General features: G+C 42.7%; 1 protein-coding gene across 1 annotated transcript in view; it reads left to right on the top strand.

Annotated features, from left to right (window-relative positions):
- The window catches only part of ANAPC10 (anaphase promoting complex subunit 10), a 344,328-nt gene extending 325,774 nt beyond the window's left edge, over positions 1-18,554 (top strand). The window contains exon 5 of the mRNA XM_053703704.1: positions 16,661-18,554. Coding sequence (XP_053559679.1) covers positions 16,661-16,891 — 231 coding nt within the window. The 3' untranslated portion in view covers positions 16,892-18,554. The remainder of the gene's footprint in view (positions 1-16,660) is intronic.
- The last annotated feature ends 227 nt before the right edge of the window (positions 18,555-18,781 follow it).

The raw sequence follows: 18,781 nt of genomic DNA, 5'->3' as shown, positions 1-18,781 counted from the left end.
AACTAAGAGGCAAGCGTGATCACTCTGGGGTGAGAACAGAGTGCGCTGATAATTCTAGGGCCATGTCTGATACTGCGTCACAGCTTGCAGAGCATGAGGACGGAGAGCTTCATTCTGTGGGTGACGGTTCTGATCCAAGCAGATTGGATTCAGATATTTCAAATTTTAAATTTAAATTGGAAAACCTCCGTGTATTACTAGGGGAGGTCTTAGCGGCTCTTAATGATTGTAACACTGTTGCAATACCAGAGAAATTGTGTAGGTTGGATAAATACTTTGCGGTACCGGCGAGTACTGACGTTTTTCCTATACCTAAGAGATTAACTGAAATTGTTACTAAGGAGTGGGATAGACCCGGTGTACCGTTCTCACCCCCTCCAATATTTAGAAAGATGTTTCCAATAGACGCCACCACACGGGACTTATGGCAAACGGTCCCTAGGGTGGAGGGAGCAGTTTCTACTTTAGCTAAGCGCACCACTATCCCGGTGGAGGATAGCTGTGCTTTTTCAGATCCTATGGATAAGAAATTAGAGGGTTACCTTAAGAAAATGTTTGTTCAACAAGGTTTTATATTACAACCCCTTGCATGCATCGCGCCGATTACGGCTGCGGCAGCATTTTGGATTGAGTCTCTGGAAGAGAACCTTAGTTCAGCTACGCTGGACGACATTACGGACAGGCTTAGAGTCCTTAAACTAGCTAATTCATTCATTTCGGAGGCCGTAGTACATTTAACCAAACTTACGGCTAAGAACTCAGGATTCGCCATTCAGGCACGTAGGGCGCTGTGGTTAAAATCCTGGTCAGCTGATGTAACTTCTAAGTCCAAATTACTTAATATACCTTTCAAGGGGCAAACTTTATTTGGGCCCGGTTTGAAAGAAATTATCGCTGACATTACAGGAGGTAAGGGTCACGCCCTGCCTCAAGACAAAGCCAAAGCTAAGGCTAGACAGTCTAATTTTCGTCCCTTTCGGAATTTCAAAGCAGGAGCAGCACCAACTTCCACTGCACCAAAACAGGAAGGAACTGTTGCTCGTTACAGACAAGGCTGGAAACCTAACCAGTCCTGGAACAAGGGCAAGCAGGCCAGGAAACCTGCTGCTGCCCCAAAGACAGCATGAACCGAGGGCCCCCGATCCGGGACCGGATCTAGTGGGGGGCAGACTCTCTTTCTTCGCCCAGGCTTGGGCAAGAGATGTTCAGGATCCCTGGGCGCTAGAGATCATATCTCAGGGATACCTTCTAGACTTCAAATTCTCTCCCCCAAGAGGGAGATTTCATCTGTCAAGGTTGTCAACAAACCAGATAAAGAAAGAAGCGTTTCTACGCTGTGTACAAGATCTGTTATTAATGGGAGTGATCCATCCGGTTCCGCGGTCGGAACAAGGACAAGGGTTTTACTCAAACCTGTTTGTGGTTCCCAAAAAAGAGGGAACTTTCAGGCCAATCTTGGATTTAAAGATCCTAAACAAATTCCTAAGAGTTCCATCGTTCAAAATGGAAACTATTCGGACAATCTTACCCATGATCCAAAGGGGTCAGTACATGACCACAGTGGATTTAAAGGATGCTTACCTTCACATACCGATTCACAAAGATCATTACCGGTATCTAAGGTTTGCCTTCTTAGACAGGCATTACCAGTTTGTAGCTCTTCCATTCGGATTGGCTACGGCTCCAAGAATCTTCACAAAGGTTCTGGGTGCCCTTCTGGCGGTACTAAGACCGCGAGGAATTTCGGTAGCTCCGTACCTAGACGACATTCTGATACAAGCTTCAAGCTTTCAAACTGCCAAGTCTCATACAGAGTTAGTTCTGGCATTTCTAAGGTCGCATGGATGGAAAGTGAACGAAAAGAAGAGTTCTCTTTTTCCTCTCACAAGAGTTCCATTCTTAGGGACTCTTATAGATTCTGTGGAAATGAAGATTTATCTGACAGAAGACAGATTAACAAAGCTTCTAAATGCATGCCGTGTCCTTCATTCCATTCAACTCCCGTCAGTAGCTCAATGCATGGAGGTGATCGGCTTAATGGTAGCAGCAATGGACATAGTTCCCTTTGCACGTCTACATCTCAGACCGCTGCAATTGTGCATGCTAAGTCAGTGGAATGGGGATTACTCAGACTTGTCCCCTACTCTGAATCTGGATCAAGAGACCAGAAACTCTCTTCTATGGTGGCTTTCTCGGCCACATCTGTCCAGGGGGATGCCATTCAGCAGGCCGGACTGGACAATTGTAACAACAGACGCCAGCCTACTAGGTTGGGGCGCTGTCTGGAATTCTCTGAAGGCTCAGGGACAATGGAATCAGGAGGAAAGTCTCCTACCAATAAACATTCTGGAATTGAGAGCAGTTCTCAATGCCCTTCTGACTTGGCCCCAGTTAAAAACTCGGGGATTCATCAGGTTTCAGTCGGACAACATCACGACTGTAGCGTACATCAACCATCAAGGAGGGACAAGAAGCTCCCTAGCAATGATGGAAGTATCAAAGATAATTCGCTGGGCAGAGTCTCACTCTTGCCACCTGTCAGCAATCCACATCCCGGGAGTGGAGAACTGGGAGGCGGATTTCTTGAGTCGCCAGACTTTTCATCCGGGGGAGTGGGAACTTCATCCGGAGGTCTTTGCCCAAATACTTCGACGTTGGGGCAAACCAGAGATAGATCTCATGGCGTCTCGCCAGAACGTCAAACTTCCTCGCTACGGATCCAGATCCAGGGATCCGGGAGCGGTTCTGATAGATGCTTTGACAGCACCTTGGAACTTCGGGATGGCTTATGTGTTTCCACCCTTCCCGCCGCTTCCTCGATTGATTGCCAAAATCAAACAGGAGAGAGCATCAGTGGTTCTAATAGCACCTGCATGGCCACGCAGGACTTGGTATGCAGATCTAGTGGACATGTCATCCTGTCCGCCTTGGTCTCTACCTCTAAGACAGGACCTTCTGATACAGGGTCCATTCAAACACCAAAATCTAACTTCTCTGAAGCTGACTGCTTGGAAATTGAACGCTTGATTTTATCAAAACGTGGTTTTTCTGAGTCGGTTATTGATACCCTGATACAGGCTAGGAAGCCTGTTACCAGAAAGATTTACCATAAGATATGGCGTAAATACCTATACTGGTGTGAATCCAAAGATTACTCCTGGAGTAAGGTTAGGATTCCTAGGATATTGTCCTTTCTACAAGAAGGTTTAGAAAAGGGTTTATCGGCTAGTTCATTAAAGGGACAGATCTCAGCTCTGTCCATCTTGTTACACAGGCGTCTGTCAGAAAATCCAGACGTCCAGGCCTTTTGTCAGGCTTTAGCTAGGATCAAGCCTGTGTTTAAAACTGTTGCTCCGCCATGGAGTTTAAACTTAGTTCTTAACGTTTTACAGGGTGTTCCGTTTGAACCCCTTCATTCCATTGATATAAAATTGTTATCTTGGAAAGTTCTGTTTTTAATGGCTATTTCCTCGGCTCGAAGAGTCTCTGAGTTATCAGCCTTACATTGTGATTCTCCTTATCTGATCTTTCACTCAGACAAGGTAGTTCTGCGTACTAAACCTGGGTTCTTACCTAAGGTAGTCACTAACAGGAATATCAATCAAGAGATTGTTGTTCCATCCTTGTGTCCAAATCCTTCTTCAAAGAAGGAACGTCTTCTACACAATCTGGATGTAGTTCGTGCCCTCAAGTTCTACTTGCAGGCAACTAAGGATTTTCGACAAACGTCTTCCCTGTTTGTCGTGTACTCTGGTCAGAGGAGAGGTCATAGGGCTTCGGCTACCTCTCTCTCCTTCTGGCTTCGTAGCATAATTCGTTTAGCCTATGAGACTGCTGGACAGCAGCCTCCTGAAAGAATTACAGCTCATTCTACTAGAGCTGTGGCTTCCACTTGGGCCTTTAAGAATGAGGCCTCTGTTGAACAGATTTGCAAGGCTGCAACTTGGTCTTCGCTTCATACTTTTTCCAAATTTTACAAATTTGACACTTTTGCTTCTTCGGAGGCTATTTTTGGGAGAAAGGTTCTTCAGGCAGTGGTTCCTTCTGTATAATGAGCCTGCCTATCCCTCCCGTCATCCGTGTACTTTTGCTTTGGTATTGGTATCCCAGAAGTAATGATGACCCGTGGACTGATCACACATAACAGAAGAAAACATAATTTATGCTTACCTGATAAATTCCTTTCTTCTGTTGTGTGATCAGTCCACGGCCCGCCCTGTTTTTTAAGGCAGGTAAATATTTTTTAAATTATATTCCAGTCACCACTACACCCTTGGCTTCTCCTTTCTCGTTGGTCTTTGGTCGAATGACTGGAGGTGACGTAGAGGGGAGGAGCTATATAGCAACTCTGCTGGGTGAATCCTCTTGCACTTCCTGTAGGGGAGCAGATAATATCCCAGAAGTAATGATGACCCGTGGACTGATCACACAACAGAAGAAAGGAATTTATCAGGTAAGCATAAATTATGTTTTTTTAAGCTAGTCTAGTCCATAATAAAAGCAACAAGCTATGGAGGACTCTGACGTGTTAGAGGGTACTCCCTCTTTAACAAAGTCTCATGCCTGTGTGTATTGTGAGGAGGTTCTTGTAGATCAGCCTGCTGAACTGTGTTCCACATGCCTTGATAAAGTTGCAACATCTACAACTAAAGGGATGTCTAGTATTACTGAGCCGTCCACCTCTGAGGGCTCCCCGTCCAGGGAGGTGCGTTCCCTGCTTTCATCTCCGACACATTCAGCGCCCCAGGGTCCAACCATTACTCCCACGGGAGAGATTCGATGGCCGTCAGATTTTGCTGATCAACGGCAAATGGCGGTATCGATAGTGATCCATGCCTTACCAAGTTCTGCAAAGCGCAAGTGTAGGGCGTATCATGGTGGCCCGACCCAGGGGTTGTCTACGCCTTTGGAAATATCAGAGGCATTATACAATGATGAGGCCCACTCTGACTCTTCAGAGGAGGCTCCTTCTGGGTCGGAGTCTGTGTTATCTCATCCTCCGGCTGCGGAGGAGCCTGACTTTAGGTTTAGGATGGAGAATTTGCGCTTTTTGCTGAAGCAAGTGCTTGCTACTCTGGAGGTTCTGGAACCGAAGCTTAAGGAGCAACCTTCAATTCCTAAGCTTCATAAGGTATACAAGGACAGGGTGGTGGCTCAGACCTTCCCGGTTCCGGTAAAGATGGCTAATGTTATTAAGAATGAATGGGAGCAATTATGTTCTTCCTTTTCCCCTTCTTCTTCCTTTAAGACACTGTTCCCCATTCCGGACTCTCAGCTCGAGCTGTGGGGGACTGTCCCTAAGGTGGATGGTGCCATCTTTACGCTCGCCAAGCGGACGACTATTCCTCTCGAGGATAGTAAGTCGTTTAAAGAGCCAATGGATAAAAAGTTTGAAAACATGTTAAGGAAAATGTTTCAACATACAGGGTTTGGTTTTCAACCGGCAGCGACTGTAGCTGCGGTTGCCGGAGCGGCGACATATTGGTTTGAATCCCTGTGTGATATGGTCGACAGGGAGACTTCCATGGACGAGATACAGGATAAGATTAAGACGTTGAAGGTCGCCAATTTTTTAATGTGTGATGCCAATATGCAAATTATTCGCCTAAACGCAAAGGTTTCAGGATTCTCCGTTTTAGCTCGCAGGGCTCTGTGGCTAAAGTCTTGGTCTGAGGACATGACCTCTAAGTCGAGACTGTTGTCCCTGCCTTTTCAAGGAAAGTTTCTGTTCAGTCCAGGATTGGATTCGATCATATCCACGGTTACGGGAGGCAAGGGAGCTTTCCTACCGCAGGATAAGAAGGGGAAGCCTAAAGGATCTTCTTTTCGTCCCTTTCGCACAGACAAGGCCCATCGCCAGCAGCCCATTGCGAGAGCGGATCAGTCCAAGGGAACTTGGAAACCTGTAGTAAGAAGTGAATACAGCGCCAACAAGAGGCCAAGGGATAAATATACTCACAGAGAGATAAAAGAAGATTATTTAATGAACCATGTTAAAAAGCATCAGTAATAAAAGACTATATATAAAAAAATGTAAAAAGCACATATAAATAAAATAGATACAATCAAATAGTGAGTGAGTGCAAATGGATATAAAAATGCTAGCTACTTAATCCAGTGAGGTTAAGATATAATTAAATAAAATACACAATATGCAATAACATAAAAAATAAAATACACAATATGCAATAACATAAAAAATAAAAAAAAATATAAAATATAATCCAAAAAAGTGTTCAAAAAGTTGATCAACAAATGTTAGTGAAGAACAAAAATAAGTCAATCAAAACTAAAAAATGGGAAAATGAGAAAGGCCCTTTTTTGAGGGCAGAAACGCGTTGACATATTGGTAAGCATTACTTTAATCTTTACTTCATTCTCATATTGGATACACTATGTTGTGAATTTCTTTTTTTTACAGGGACACTTTTTAGGATATCATAGGAGCAGCTGACAGGTGCTAGGATCCAATCAGCTACTTCAGCAACCACACTCAGGAATTTGGATCTGTTAAAGTAACTAACATTGGAAGGAATCAATTTCCTCACTTTCACCTTGCTTTTCATCACCCATTTTTTCCATTTTTTTGTTTTGATTGACTTATTTTTGTTCTTCACTAACATTTGTTGATCAACTTTTTGAACACTTTTTTGGATTATATTTTATATTTTTTTTTATTTTTTATGTTATTGCATATTGTGTATTTTATTTTTTATGTTATTGCATATTGTGTATTTTATTTAATTATATCTTAACCTCACTGGATTAAGTAGCTAGCATTTTTATATCCATTTGCACTCACTCACTATTTGATTGTATCTATACAATTATTTTGCTACCCCCCTTTTTTTGCACTGCAGTGCATTTTTCTATTTTTTGGAACACTATTTTTGTAACACTAATTTTGAACACTATTGTTTGTATTATTGTTTATTAGTTTTTTGCATGATGCACTTGCTACAGTTGTACTTAGGCTAATTCTGTTTTATTAGTATACACTCTTATTCTGGTGTACCACTCACATTGATCACCTGTTATTACCTCTGTTTTTATTATAATTATCAGCTTTGGCCCTTTGAGCCGCTTCTGTAAGATATTCCTGTATTTGTAATTTTATTTATATGTGCTTTTTACATTTTTTTATATATAGTCTTTTATTACTGATGCTTTTTAACATGGTTCATTAAATAATCTTCTTTTATCTCTCTGTGAGTATATTTATCCCTTGGCCTCTTGTTGGCGCTGTATTCACTTCTTACTACTTGTGCATATTTTTTGGAGGTTGGTTAGGATCTCTGTTTGGATACAGCTTGGGAATTACCTTAGCGCTTGTACACACACCCTTTTTCACTATGAACTTGGAAACCTGCTCAGTCTTGGAACAAGTCCAAGCAGAACAAGAAGCCCGCCAAAACTAAATCTGCATGAAGGGGTGGCCCCCGACCGGTCTCTGGACCAAGTAGGGGGCAGATTGTCTCTCTTCTCTGAAGCCTGGTTGCAGGATGTTCAGGACCCTTGGGTTCTGGAGATTGTCGCTCAGGGTTACAGGATAGGGTTCAGGTCCCATCCGCGCAGGGGCATATTCCTCCTGTCAAAACTGTTTTCAAAAAACAGAAAAGAGAGAGGCCTTCCTAGATTGTGTGAGGGATCTCTCCTCTCTAGGTATTATTGTACCAGTACCCTAAGCAGAAAGAGGTGTAGGGTTCTATTCAAATCTCCTTGTGTTTCCAAAGAAGGAGGGCACGTTGTGCACAATTCAGGTGTTTAAACAAGTTTCTGGCTGTTCCTTAATTCAAAATGGAAACGATCATATCTATTCTGCCCCTAGTTCAAGATGGACAGTTCATGACGACAATAGACTTGAAGGATGCTTACCTGCATGTTCCAATTCACAGGGACCTCTTCAAGTTCCTAAGATTTGCGTTTCTGGACCAACACTTCCAGTTTGTGGCCCTTCCCTTCGGCCTGGCAACGGCTCTGAGAGTCTTCACAAAGGTTCTGGGGGCGCTTCTTGCAGTGGCCAGATCCAGGGGCATTGCTGTGGTGGCCTATTTGGACGACATCCTAATCCAGGCGCCGTCGTTCAACCTTTCAGAGGATCATTCGAGGGCTCGTCTTTTATTACTTCAATCTCATGATTGGAAGATCAACTCAGGAAAGAGTTCCCTGGTTCCCAGCAACAGGGTGGAGTTATTGGGCACGATAATAGACTCTATGTCCATGAAAATATTTCTCACAGATCAACAACGCAAAAAGATTGCGTCCACCTGTCTTGCCCTTCAGTCTTACTCAAGCCCTTCGGTGGCTCAGTGTATGGAGATGATTGGGCTCATGGTTTCCAGCATAGATGTCATCCCTTTCGCCAGGTTCCATCTCAGACCTCTTCAATTGTGCATGTTGAGACAGTGGAACGTCGATCATTCAAATCTATCACAGCGGATATCCATAGATGCTCAGACCAGGGACTCCCTAGGTGGATCCGTCTGGAGCATCTGTCCCTGGGGACATCCTTCATGAGACCGTCCTGGGAGATTGTGACCACGGTCGCGAATCTGGCAGCATGGGGAACTGTTTGGGGTGCCAGATTTGCACAAGGAAAATGGACTCAGGAGGAGTCTCTCCTTCCTATAAATATTCTGGAACTTCGAGCAATCTACAATGCTCTGAGGGTGTGGCCTCCTCTGGGGTCGTTCAGCTTCATCAGATTCCAGACCGACAACATTACCTCGGTGGCTTACATCAACCACCGGGGGGGGGGGAACGAGGAGCTCCCTAGCAATGAGGGAGGTGTCTCGGATTTTGGAGTGGGTGGAGTCCCACAGCTGTTCGCTCTCAGCAATCCACATTCCAGGTGTGGACAACTGGGAAGCGGACTTTCTCAGCAGGCAATCCTTCCATCCGGGGGAATGGTCTCTTCACCCAAAGTGTTTGCAGAGACTTGTGGCCGCGAAGGACGTGGTTTGCAGATCTGGTGGGGATGTCATCCTCTCCACCATGGAGGCTACCCTGTCGCATGGATCTGCTGGAACAGGGTCCCTTTCAACATCAAAATCTTGTTTCTCTGAGGCTGACTGTGTGGAGATTGAATGCTTAGTCTTAGCCAAGAGGGGTTTTTCTGAAAGTGTGATTGAAACTCTAGTTCAGGCAAGGAAGCCAGTTACTTGTCGCATCTACCATAAGGTGTTGAGGACTTACTTGTCCTGGTGTGAGAAACACGGATATCCTTGGCACAAGGTGAAGGTATCCAGCATTCTGTCTTTTCTCCAAGAGGATTTGGAGAAGGGTCTTGCCGCCAGTTCCTTAAGGGGACAGATTTCGGCTTTATCAGTCTTGTTGCACAGGAGACTCGCTGAGCTTCCTGACATTCAATCTTTTGTTCAGGCTCTGTCTAGAATCAGACCTGTTTTTAGGCAGTCTGATCCCCCATGGAGCTTAAACTTTGTCCTTAAGGTATTGCAAAGGGTTCCGTTTGAGCCTATGCATTCTATTGACGTGAATATTCTGTCCTGGAAGGTTCTCTTTCTGTTGGCCATTGCATCGGCACGCAGAGTATCTGAGCTGGCTGACTTGCAATTCAAGCCTCCTTATCTGGTCTTTTATGCGAATAAGGCTGTTCTTCGCACCGGTTTTGGGTTTCTTCCCAAGGTGGTGTCTAACCGTAACATTAATCAGGAAATAATTGTTCCTCCTTTGTGTCCTAACCCTTCTTCTTCTAAGGAGAGGTTATTTCATAATCTGGATGTGGTTCGGGCCTTAAAGTTCTATCTTCAGGCTATGAAGGATTTCAGACAGTCTACATCTCTTTTTGTGGTGTATTCCGGGAAGCGCAAGGGGCTGAGGGCCTCTTCTACTTCTTTGTCTTTTTGGTTGAGGAGCTTGATTCGCTTGGCCTATGAGACAGCAGGACATAAGCCTCCTCAAAGGATCATGGCTCATTCAACTGGAGCTGTGGCTTTGTCTTGGGCCTTCAAGAATGAGGCCTCCAGGTAGCCGCCTTACAACTCTGCTCCATAGTCACACTTTTACAAAGTTTTAAAAATTTTACGTTTTTGCTTCTGCGGAAACTATTTTTGGGAGAAAGGTTTTACAGGCTGTGGTGCCATCAGATTAGGGTCTTCCTTTTTACCCTCCCAGTTTCATTCAGCGTCCTCTAAAGCTTGGTTATATGTTTCCCAAAAGTAATGAATGAAGCCATAGACTCTCCTCCCCTTTAGATGGAAAACATAAATTATGCTTACCTGATAATTTCATTTCCATCGTGGGGAGGAGAGTCCACGGCTCCCGCCCGTAACTGGTGGGCGGACCTAAATTTAATTTATCTTCTGGCACCATTTATACCCTGATATTTCTCCTACTGTTTCTTGTTCCTTCGGCAGAATGACTGGGGGATGAGGGGAGTGGGGGAGGTATTTAAGCCTTTGGCTGGGGTGTCTTTGCCTGTTCCTGGTGGCCAGGTTCTAATTTCCCAAAAATAATGAATGAAGCTGTGGACTCTCCTCCCCACGATGGAAATTAAATTATCAGGTAAGCATAATTTCTCCAACATTGGTGTGTCCGGTCCACGGCGTCATCCATAACTTGTGGGAATATTCTCCTCCCCAACAGGAAATGGCAAAGAGCACAGCAAAAGCTGTCCATATAGTCCCTCCTAGGCTCCGCCCACCCCAGTCATTCTCTTTGCCGTTGCACAGGCAACATCTCCACGGAGATGGTGAGAGTATGTGGTGTTTAGTTGTAGTTTTTTATTCTACTATCAAGAGTTTGTTATTTTAAAATAGTGCTGGTATGTACTATTTACTCTGAAACAGAAAAGGATGAAGAGTTCTGTTTGTGAGAGGAATATGATTTTAGCAGCAGTAACTAAAATCGTTTGCTGTTTCCACATAGGACTGTTGAGATGAGATAACTTCAGTTGGGGGAAACAGTTAGCAGACTTCTCTGCTTAAGGTATGACTAGCCCTATTTCTAACAAGACTGTGTAATGCTGGAAGGCTGTCATTTTTCCCCTCATGGGGACCGGTAAGCCATTTTCTTAGTCTCAAACAGAATAAAGGGCTTAATATGGGCTATAAAACTGGTAGACACTTTTATGGGCTAGATCGATTGCTTTATTTGGGCATTTTATACAGCTTGAGGTTAAAATTCACACTTTATAACTTTGGGGAACGTTATTTTCATGGCAGGCACTGACTTAGACTCCTTCCCAGTCAGGAAGGGCCTTCTTTGTAGTAGGAGAGCCTCATTTTCGCGCCATTACTGCGCAGTTACTTTTGAGAGCAGGACATGCAGATGCATGTGTATGGGTCTGGAAGTAGTTGAAAAGGTCCCTAGAAGGCTTCATTTGGTATCGTATACCCCCCTGGGTTTGGTAAAGTCGCAGCAAAGACTGTAGCTGGGACTGTAGAGGGGTTAAAACTATAAACGGCTCCGGTTTTGTCATTTTAAGGGTTAAAGGTCTGAAATTTGGGGTGCAATGCTTTGAATGCTTTTGAATGTGGTAAAAATTTGGTTAAGATTGAACAATTCCTTCATAGTTTTTCACATATTCAGTAAAAAAGTGTGCCCTGTTTAAAATTTAAAGAGACAGTAACGGTTTTGTTTTAAAATGGTTTTTGTACTTTATTGACAAGTTTAAGCCTGTTTAACATGTCTGTGCCTTCAGATAGACTATGTTCTGTATGTATGGAAGCCAATGTGTCTCCCCCTTAAAATATGTGTGATAAATGTGTCATAGCGTCCAAACAAAGTAAGGACAGTACTGCCACAGATAGTAAAGTTGCCCAAGATGATTCATCAGATGAAGGGAGTAGACATAGTTCTACATCATCTCCTTCTGTGTCTACACCAGTTTTGCCCACGCAGGAGACCCCTAGTACTTCTAGCGCGCCAATGCTTGTTACTATGCAACAATTGACGGCAGTAATGGATAACTCCATAGCAAATATTTTATCCAAAATGCCTGCATTTCAGAGAAAACGCGATTGCTCTGTTTTAAACACTGTAGAGCAGGAGGGCGCTGATGATAATTACCCTCACACCAATCTGAAGTGGCCATAAGGGAGGTTTTGTCAGATGGGGAAATTTCTGATTCAGGTAGAATTTCTCAACAGGCAGAACCTGATGTTGTGACATTTAAATTTAAATTAGAGCATCTCCGCGCACTGCTTAAGGAGGTGCTATCTACTCTGGATGATTGTGACAACCTGGTCATTCCAGAAAAATTGTGCAAGATGGACAAGTTCCTAGAGTTTCCGGTGCACCCCGACGCTTTTCCAATACCCAAGCGGGTGGCGGACATAGTGAATAAGGAGTGGGAAAAGCCCGGCATACCGTTTGTCCCCCCTCCTATATTTAAGAAATTATTTCCTATGGTCGACCCCAGAAAGGACTTATGGCAGACAGTCCCTAAAGTCGAGGGGGCAGTTTCTACACTAGCCAAGCGCACTACTATTCCTATCGAGGATAATTGTGCTTTCAAAGATCCTATGGATAAAAAATTGGAGGCTTTGCTTAAAAAGATTTTTGTACAGCAAGGTTACCTCCTGCAACCTATTTCGTGCATTATTCCTGTAACTACAGCAGCGTGGTTCTGGTTCGAGGAACTAGAAAAGTCGCTCAGTAGAGAGACTCCGTATGAGGAGGTTATGGACAGAATTCACGCACTTAAGTTGGCTAATTCTTTATTTTAGATGCCGCTTTGCAGTTAGCTAGATTAGCGGTGAAAAATTCAGGGTTTGCAATTGTGGCGCGCAGAGCGCTCTGGCTAAAGTCTTGGTCAGCGGATGTATCTTCCAAGACAAAATTGCTTAATATCCCTTTCAAGGGTAAAACCCTTTTTGGGCCAGAATTGAAAGAGATTATCTCAGACATCACTGGGGGTAAGGGCCATGCCTTCCCACAAGATAGGCCTTTCAAGGCCAAGAATAAGTCTAATTTTCGTTCCTTTGGCAATTTTAGGAACGGACCGGCCTCCAACTCTGCAACCTCTAGACAAGAGGGTAATGCTTCGCGAACCAAACCAGCTTGGAAACCGATGCAAGGCTGGAACAAGGGTAAGCAGGCCAAGAAGCCTGCTGCTGCTACCAAAACAGCATGAAGGAGTAGCCCCCGATCTGGGACCGGATCTAGTAGGGGGCAGACTCTCTCTCTTCGCTCAGGCTTGGGCAAGAGATGTTCAGGATCCCTGGGCACTAGAAATAGTTTCTCACGGTTATCTTCTGGAATTCAAGGAACTACCCCCAAGGGGAAGGTTCCACATGTCTCACTTATCTTCAAACCAAATAAAGAGACAGGCATTCTTACATTGCGTAGAAGACCTGTTAAAAATGGGAGTGATACACCCAGTTCCAACTGTGGAACAAGGACTGGGGTTTTACTCAAATCTGTTTGTAGTTCCCAAAAAAGAGGGAACTTTCAGGCCAATTCTGGATTTAAAGATTCTAAACAAATTTCTCAGAGTGCCATCGTTCAAAATGGAAACTATACGATTTTACCTACAATCCAGGAGGGTCAATTTATGACTACCGTGGATCTAAAGGATGCGTATCTACATATTCCTATCCACAAAGATCATCATCAGTTCCTAAGGTTCGCCTTTCTGGACAAACATTACCAGTTTGTGGGTCTCCCATTCGGGCTAGCCACTGCTCCAAGAATTTTCACAAAGGTACTCGGGTCCCTTCTAGCGGTTCTAAGACCAAGGGGCATTGCAGTGGCACCTTACTTGGACGACATTCTGATACAAGCGTCGTCTCTTTCAAAGGCAAAGGCTCACACAGACATCGTTCTGGCCTTTCTCAGATCTCACGGGTGGAAGGTGAACATAGAAAAAAGTTCCCTGTCTCCGTCGACAAGAGTTCCTTTCTTGGGGACAATAATAGATTCGTTAGAAATGAAGATTTTCCTGACAGATGTCAGAAAGTCAAAACTTCTAAACGCTTGTCAAGTTCTTCACTCTGTTCCACGACCTTCCATAGCTCAGTGCATGGAAGTAGTAGGGTTAATGGTTGCAGCAATGGACATAGTTCCTTTTGCGCGAATTCATCTAAGAACATTACAACTGTGCATGCTGAAACAGTGGAATGGGGACTATACAGACTTGTCTCCAGTGATTCAAGTAGATCAGAAGACCAGAGACTCACTCCGTTGGTGACTAACCCAGGATCACCTGTCCCAGGGAATGAGCTTCCGCAGACCAGAGTGGGTCATCGTCACAACCGACGCCAGTCTAGTGGGCTGGGGCGCGGTCTGGGACTCCCTGAAAGCTCAGGGTCTATGGTCTCGGGAAGAGTCTCTTCTCCCGATAAACATTCTGGAACTGAGAGCGATATTCAATACTCTCAGGGCTTAGCCTCAACTAGCAAAGGCCAGATTCATAAGATTCCAATCAGACAACATGACGACTGTTGCTTACATCAACCATCAGGGGGGAACAAGGAGTTAACTGGCGATGAGAGAAGTGACCAAAATCATAAAATGGGCGGAGGATCACTCCTGCCACCTATCTGCGATCCACATCCCAGGAGTGGAAAACTGGGAGGCGGATTATCTGAGTCGTCAGACATTCCATCCGGGGGAGTGGGAACTCCACCCGGAGATATTTGCCCAGTTGACACAATTATGGGGCATTCCAGACATGGATCTGATGGCGTCTCGTCAGAACTTCAAGGTTCCTTGCTACGGGTCCAGATCCAGGGATCCCAAGGCGACTCTAGTGGATGCATTAGTAGGGCCTTCAAACTAGCTTATGTTTTTCCACCGTTTCCTCTCATTCCCAGGCTGGTAGCCAGGGTCAAACAGGAGAGGGCCTCAGTGATTTTGATAGCTCCTGCGTGGCCACGCAGGACTTGGTATGCAGACCTGGTGAATATGTCATCGGCTCCACCATGGAAGCTACCTTTGAGACAGGATCTTCTAGTACAGGGTCCATTCGAACATCCAAATCTAGTTTCTCTCCAGCTGACGGCTTGGAAATTGAACGCTTGATTTTATCTAAGCGTGGGTTTTCGGATTCTGTGATAGATACTCTGGTACAAGCCAGAAAACCTGTAACTAGAAAAATTTACCATAAAATATGAAAAAGATATATCTGTTGGTGTGAATCCAAGGGATTCTCATGGAGTAAGATTAAAATTCCTAGGATCCTTTCCTTTCTCCAAGAAGGTTTGGATAAGGGATTATCAGCGAGTTCTCTAAAAGGACAGATTTCTGCTTTATCTGTCTTGTTACACAAACGACTGGCAGCTGTGCCAGATGTTCAAGCTTTTGTTCAGGCTTTGGTCAGGATTAAGCCTGTTTACAGACCTTTGACTCCTCCCTGGAGTCTGAATTTAGTTTTTTCAGTTCTTCAAGGGGTTCCATTTGAACCTCTACATTCCATAGATATCAAGATGTTATCTTGGAAAGTTCTGTTTTTTGTTGCTATCTCTTCTGCTAGAAGAGTTTCTGAGTTATCCGCTCTGCAGTGTAATCCGCCCTATCTGGTGTTCCATTCAGATAAGGTTGTTTTGCGTACTAAACCTGGTTTCCTTCCAAAGGTTGTTTCCAACAAGAATATTAACCAGGAAATAGTTGTGCCTTCTTTGTGTCCGAATCCAGTTTCAAAGAAGGAACGTTTGTTACATAATTTAGATGTAGTCCGTGCTTTAAAGTTCTATTTAGAAGCAACAAAGGATTTCAGACAAACTTCTTCTCTGTGTCTCTGTATTCTGGCAAGAGGAGAGGTCAAAAAGCTACTGCTACCTCTCTTTCCTTTTGGCTGAAAAGCATCATCCGATTGGCTTACGAGACTGCCGGACGGCAGCCTCCTGAACGAATCACAGCTCACTCTACTAGGGCTGTGGCTTCCACATGGGCCTTCAAGAACGAGGCTTCTGTTGATCAGATATGTAAGGCAGCGACTTGGTCTTCTCTGCACATTTTTGCCAAATTCTACAAATTTGATACTTTTGCTTCTTCGGAGGCTATTTTTGGGAGAAAGGTTTTGCAAGTGTTCTGTAACCTGATTGGCTCCCTCCCTTCATCCGTGTCCTAAAGCTTTGGTATTGGTTCCCACAAGTTATGGATGATGCCATGGACCGGACACACCAATGTTGGAGAAAACAGAATTTATGCTTACCTGATAAATTACTTTCTCCAACGGTGTGTCCGGTCCACGGTCCGCCCTGTTTTTTTAATCAGGTTTGATAAATTTATTTCTTTAACTACAGTCACCACGGCACCCTATGGTTTCTCCTTTTTTCTCCTGTCCGTCGGTAGAATGACTGGGGTGGGCAGAGCCTAGGAGGGACTATATGGACAGCTTTTGCTGTGCTCTTTGCCATTTCCTGTTGGGGAAGAGAATATTCCCACAAGTTATGGATGACGCCGTGGACCGGACACACCGTTGGAGAAAGTAATTTATCAGGTAAGCATAAATTCTGTTTTTTGTTTATTTAATAACTAAAAACTTATTAAACTAGTTTTCCAATGTTTATAGTGATTGACAACTTAAGCAGGAATTCCAGTAGTCAGACAAATTAGTTTATCTACTATGCTGCGATATAAAGACACTTTATAATCTTTTCATTGTGAAACTTTTTTCCTTCTCTTTCTATAAAGAAGATATACAATGTAGTAGTAATAATAATAGCTTTTATTTTATGTTTCTTCAATTTCACAGCAACTTGAATTGGTGGAACCCAGTGGTTGGATTCATGTCCCTTTGACTGATGCTCATAAAAAGCCGATTCGCACTTTTATGATTCAGATTGCTGTTTTGGCAAATCATCAAAATGGGAGGGACACACACATGAGACAGATTAAAGTCTTTACACCAGTGGAAGAGAGTTCTATCGGCAAATTTCCAAGGTGCACAACCATTGATTTCATGATGCATCGCTTCATCAGATGATGACTTTATCATTTTCCAATAAATGATTGATATATAATTTGCGCTTGACAGTTTTCAGAAATGAAATATGTTTTGTTTTTACCTTATAAATATGTTTTAATGCAAAGTATTGGACTATCGTTTATAAATGTTTTAAGTAATTTTATTCGTTTTATGGAGTAAATGCCCAACAATTTGAAAATTGTATTCTATTTTAGCTGTAATTTCTTAGCCTTTATTTTGATGCTTTTTTATTTTTGTTTCTTGATTATTATTTTTTAAATAAAACAATTGTTTACATCTTCATTATTTAACATTCATTTTATTTAACCTTATTTAATCAACATTTGTGGTTCTAAAAATATCCTGCTACAGTTTCAGTTAAGACTTTTTGTAAAAATGTAATGCTTTTGAGTTATATACAGTCATTTAACAGCCCAGACACCAGGCACCCAGGATATTCTAGCCTTAAAGATAGGTAAGTGACTTTTCCTAGGCTGAGGAGGCAGTGAATTAGTGTGGTGTTTCTCAACCACAGTCCTCAAGTAACCCTAACATGCTAGGTTTTTATTGTAGCTGAACTAGAGCTCAGGTGAGAACAGGTTAGTTACCATGGTTACTGATCAGCTGATTATTTCACCTGTGCTCTAGTTCAGCTGTTGAGGACAGCATTTGAGAAACACTGTATTAGTGTATTTAAATATACATGAAACCAAACATTTTTCTTTCATGATTCAGATATAGAAAATCATTTTAAACAACATTCCATTGTACTTCTATTATCAAATTGACTTCATTTTCTTGGTATCCTTGAAGGAGTTGAAGCAGTAGCAATGTACTACTAGAAGCTAGTTAAAGGGACACTATACCCAAACATTTTCTTTCATGATTAAGGTAGAGAATACAATTTTAAACAACATTCCAATTTACTTCTATTACCTAATTTGTTTCATTCTTTAGATATACTTTAATGAAGAAATAGCAATGCACACAGTGAACCAATCACATGAGGCATCTATGTGCAGCTACCAATCAGCAGCTACTAAGCATATCTAGATATGCTTTTCAGCAAAGAATATAAAGAGAATGAAGCAAAATATATAATAGAAGTAAATTCGAAAGTTGTTTATAATTGTATGCTCTTTCTAAATCATGAAAGAAAAAATTTGGATTTCATGTCCCTTTAAACACATAAGATGAGCCAATTACAAGAGGCATATATGTCCGGCCATCAGTCAGCATCTAGCTCCCAGTAGTGCATGCTCCTGAGCCTACTTAGGTATGCTTTTCAACAAAGCATACAAAAGGAATGAAGCACATTTAAAAACTAAAGTAAATTGGAAAATTGCATGCTCTATCTGAATCATTAAAGTTTAATTTGGACTTTACTGTCCCTTAAAAAATAATTAGAGTGCTTTGTAATAAACCTGCTTGATATGATGTATTTATGCAATAGATGCTTTTGAAGAAAATTGTTAATGTAATGTCCCGTATATTCTAATACAATCGGATTTGCATTTTGAGGATAACCATTGTGCTGTTACGTATTCTGAGAATTTTGAATCTGGTTGTGATAATTTGAATGTTGATTTTCTTATTTTATTAAAAGTATTAAAGAGCCCCTGGGTTTAGAAATGTTGGCTTTTACCTCCTTAAATTGGTTTAAAAATAAACCTAATATATAGATGAGTCTCTTTTTTTCTGATACTATTAAAGAAATCTACATGGGGCTACAGATTTGTGAATTATATATTAAGTCAAACTGAATCTGTATCATTCAGCTAGAGCATGCATTTTGTAAAAACATTCTAGTTTACGTACTTTATCAAATTATACACAGTTTTTTATGTGCATGCTTTTCAAAGCAACTTCTCCTACTGAGCATGTGCAAGAGGTTACAGTGTGTACTGT

The sequence above is a fragment of the Bombina bombina genome, chromosome 2, assembly GCF_027579735.1.
Source record: "Bombina bombina isolate aBomBom1 chromosome 2, aBomBom1.pri, whole genome shotgun sequence".
Taxonomy (NCBI): Eukaryota; Metazoa; Chordata; class Amphibia; order Anura; family Bombinatoridae; genus Bombina; species Bombina bombina.
This window is presented reverse-complemented; position numbering and strand designations above follow the sequence as displayed.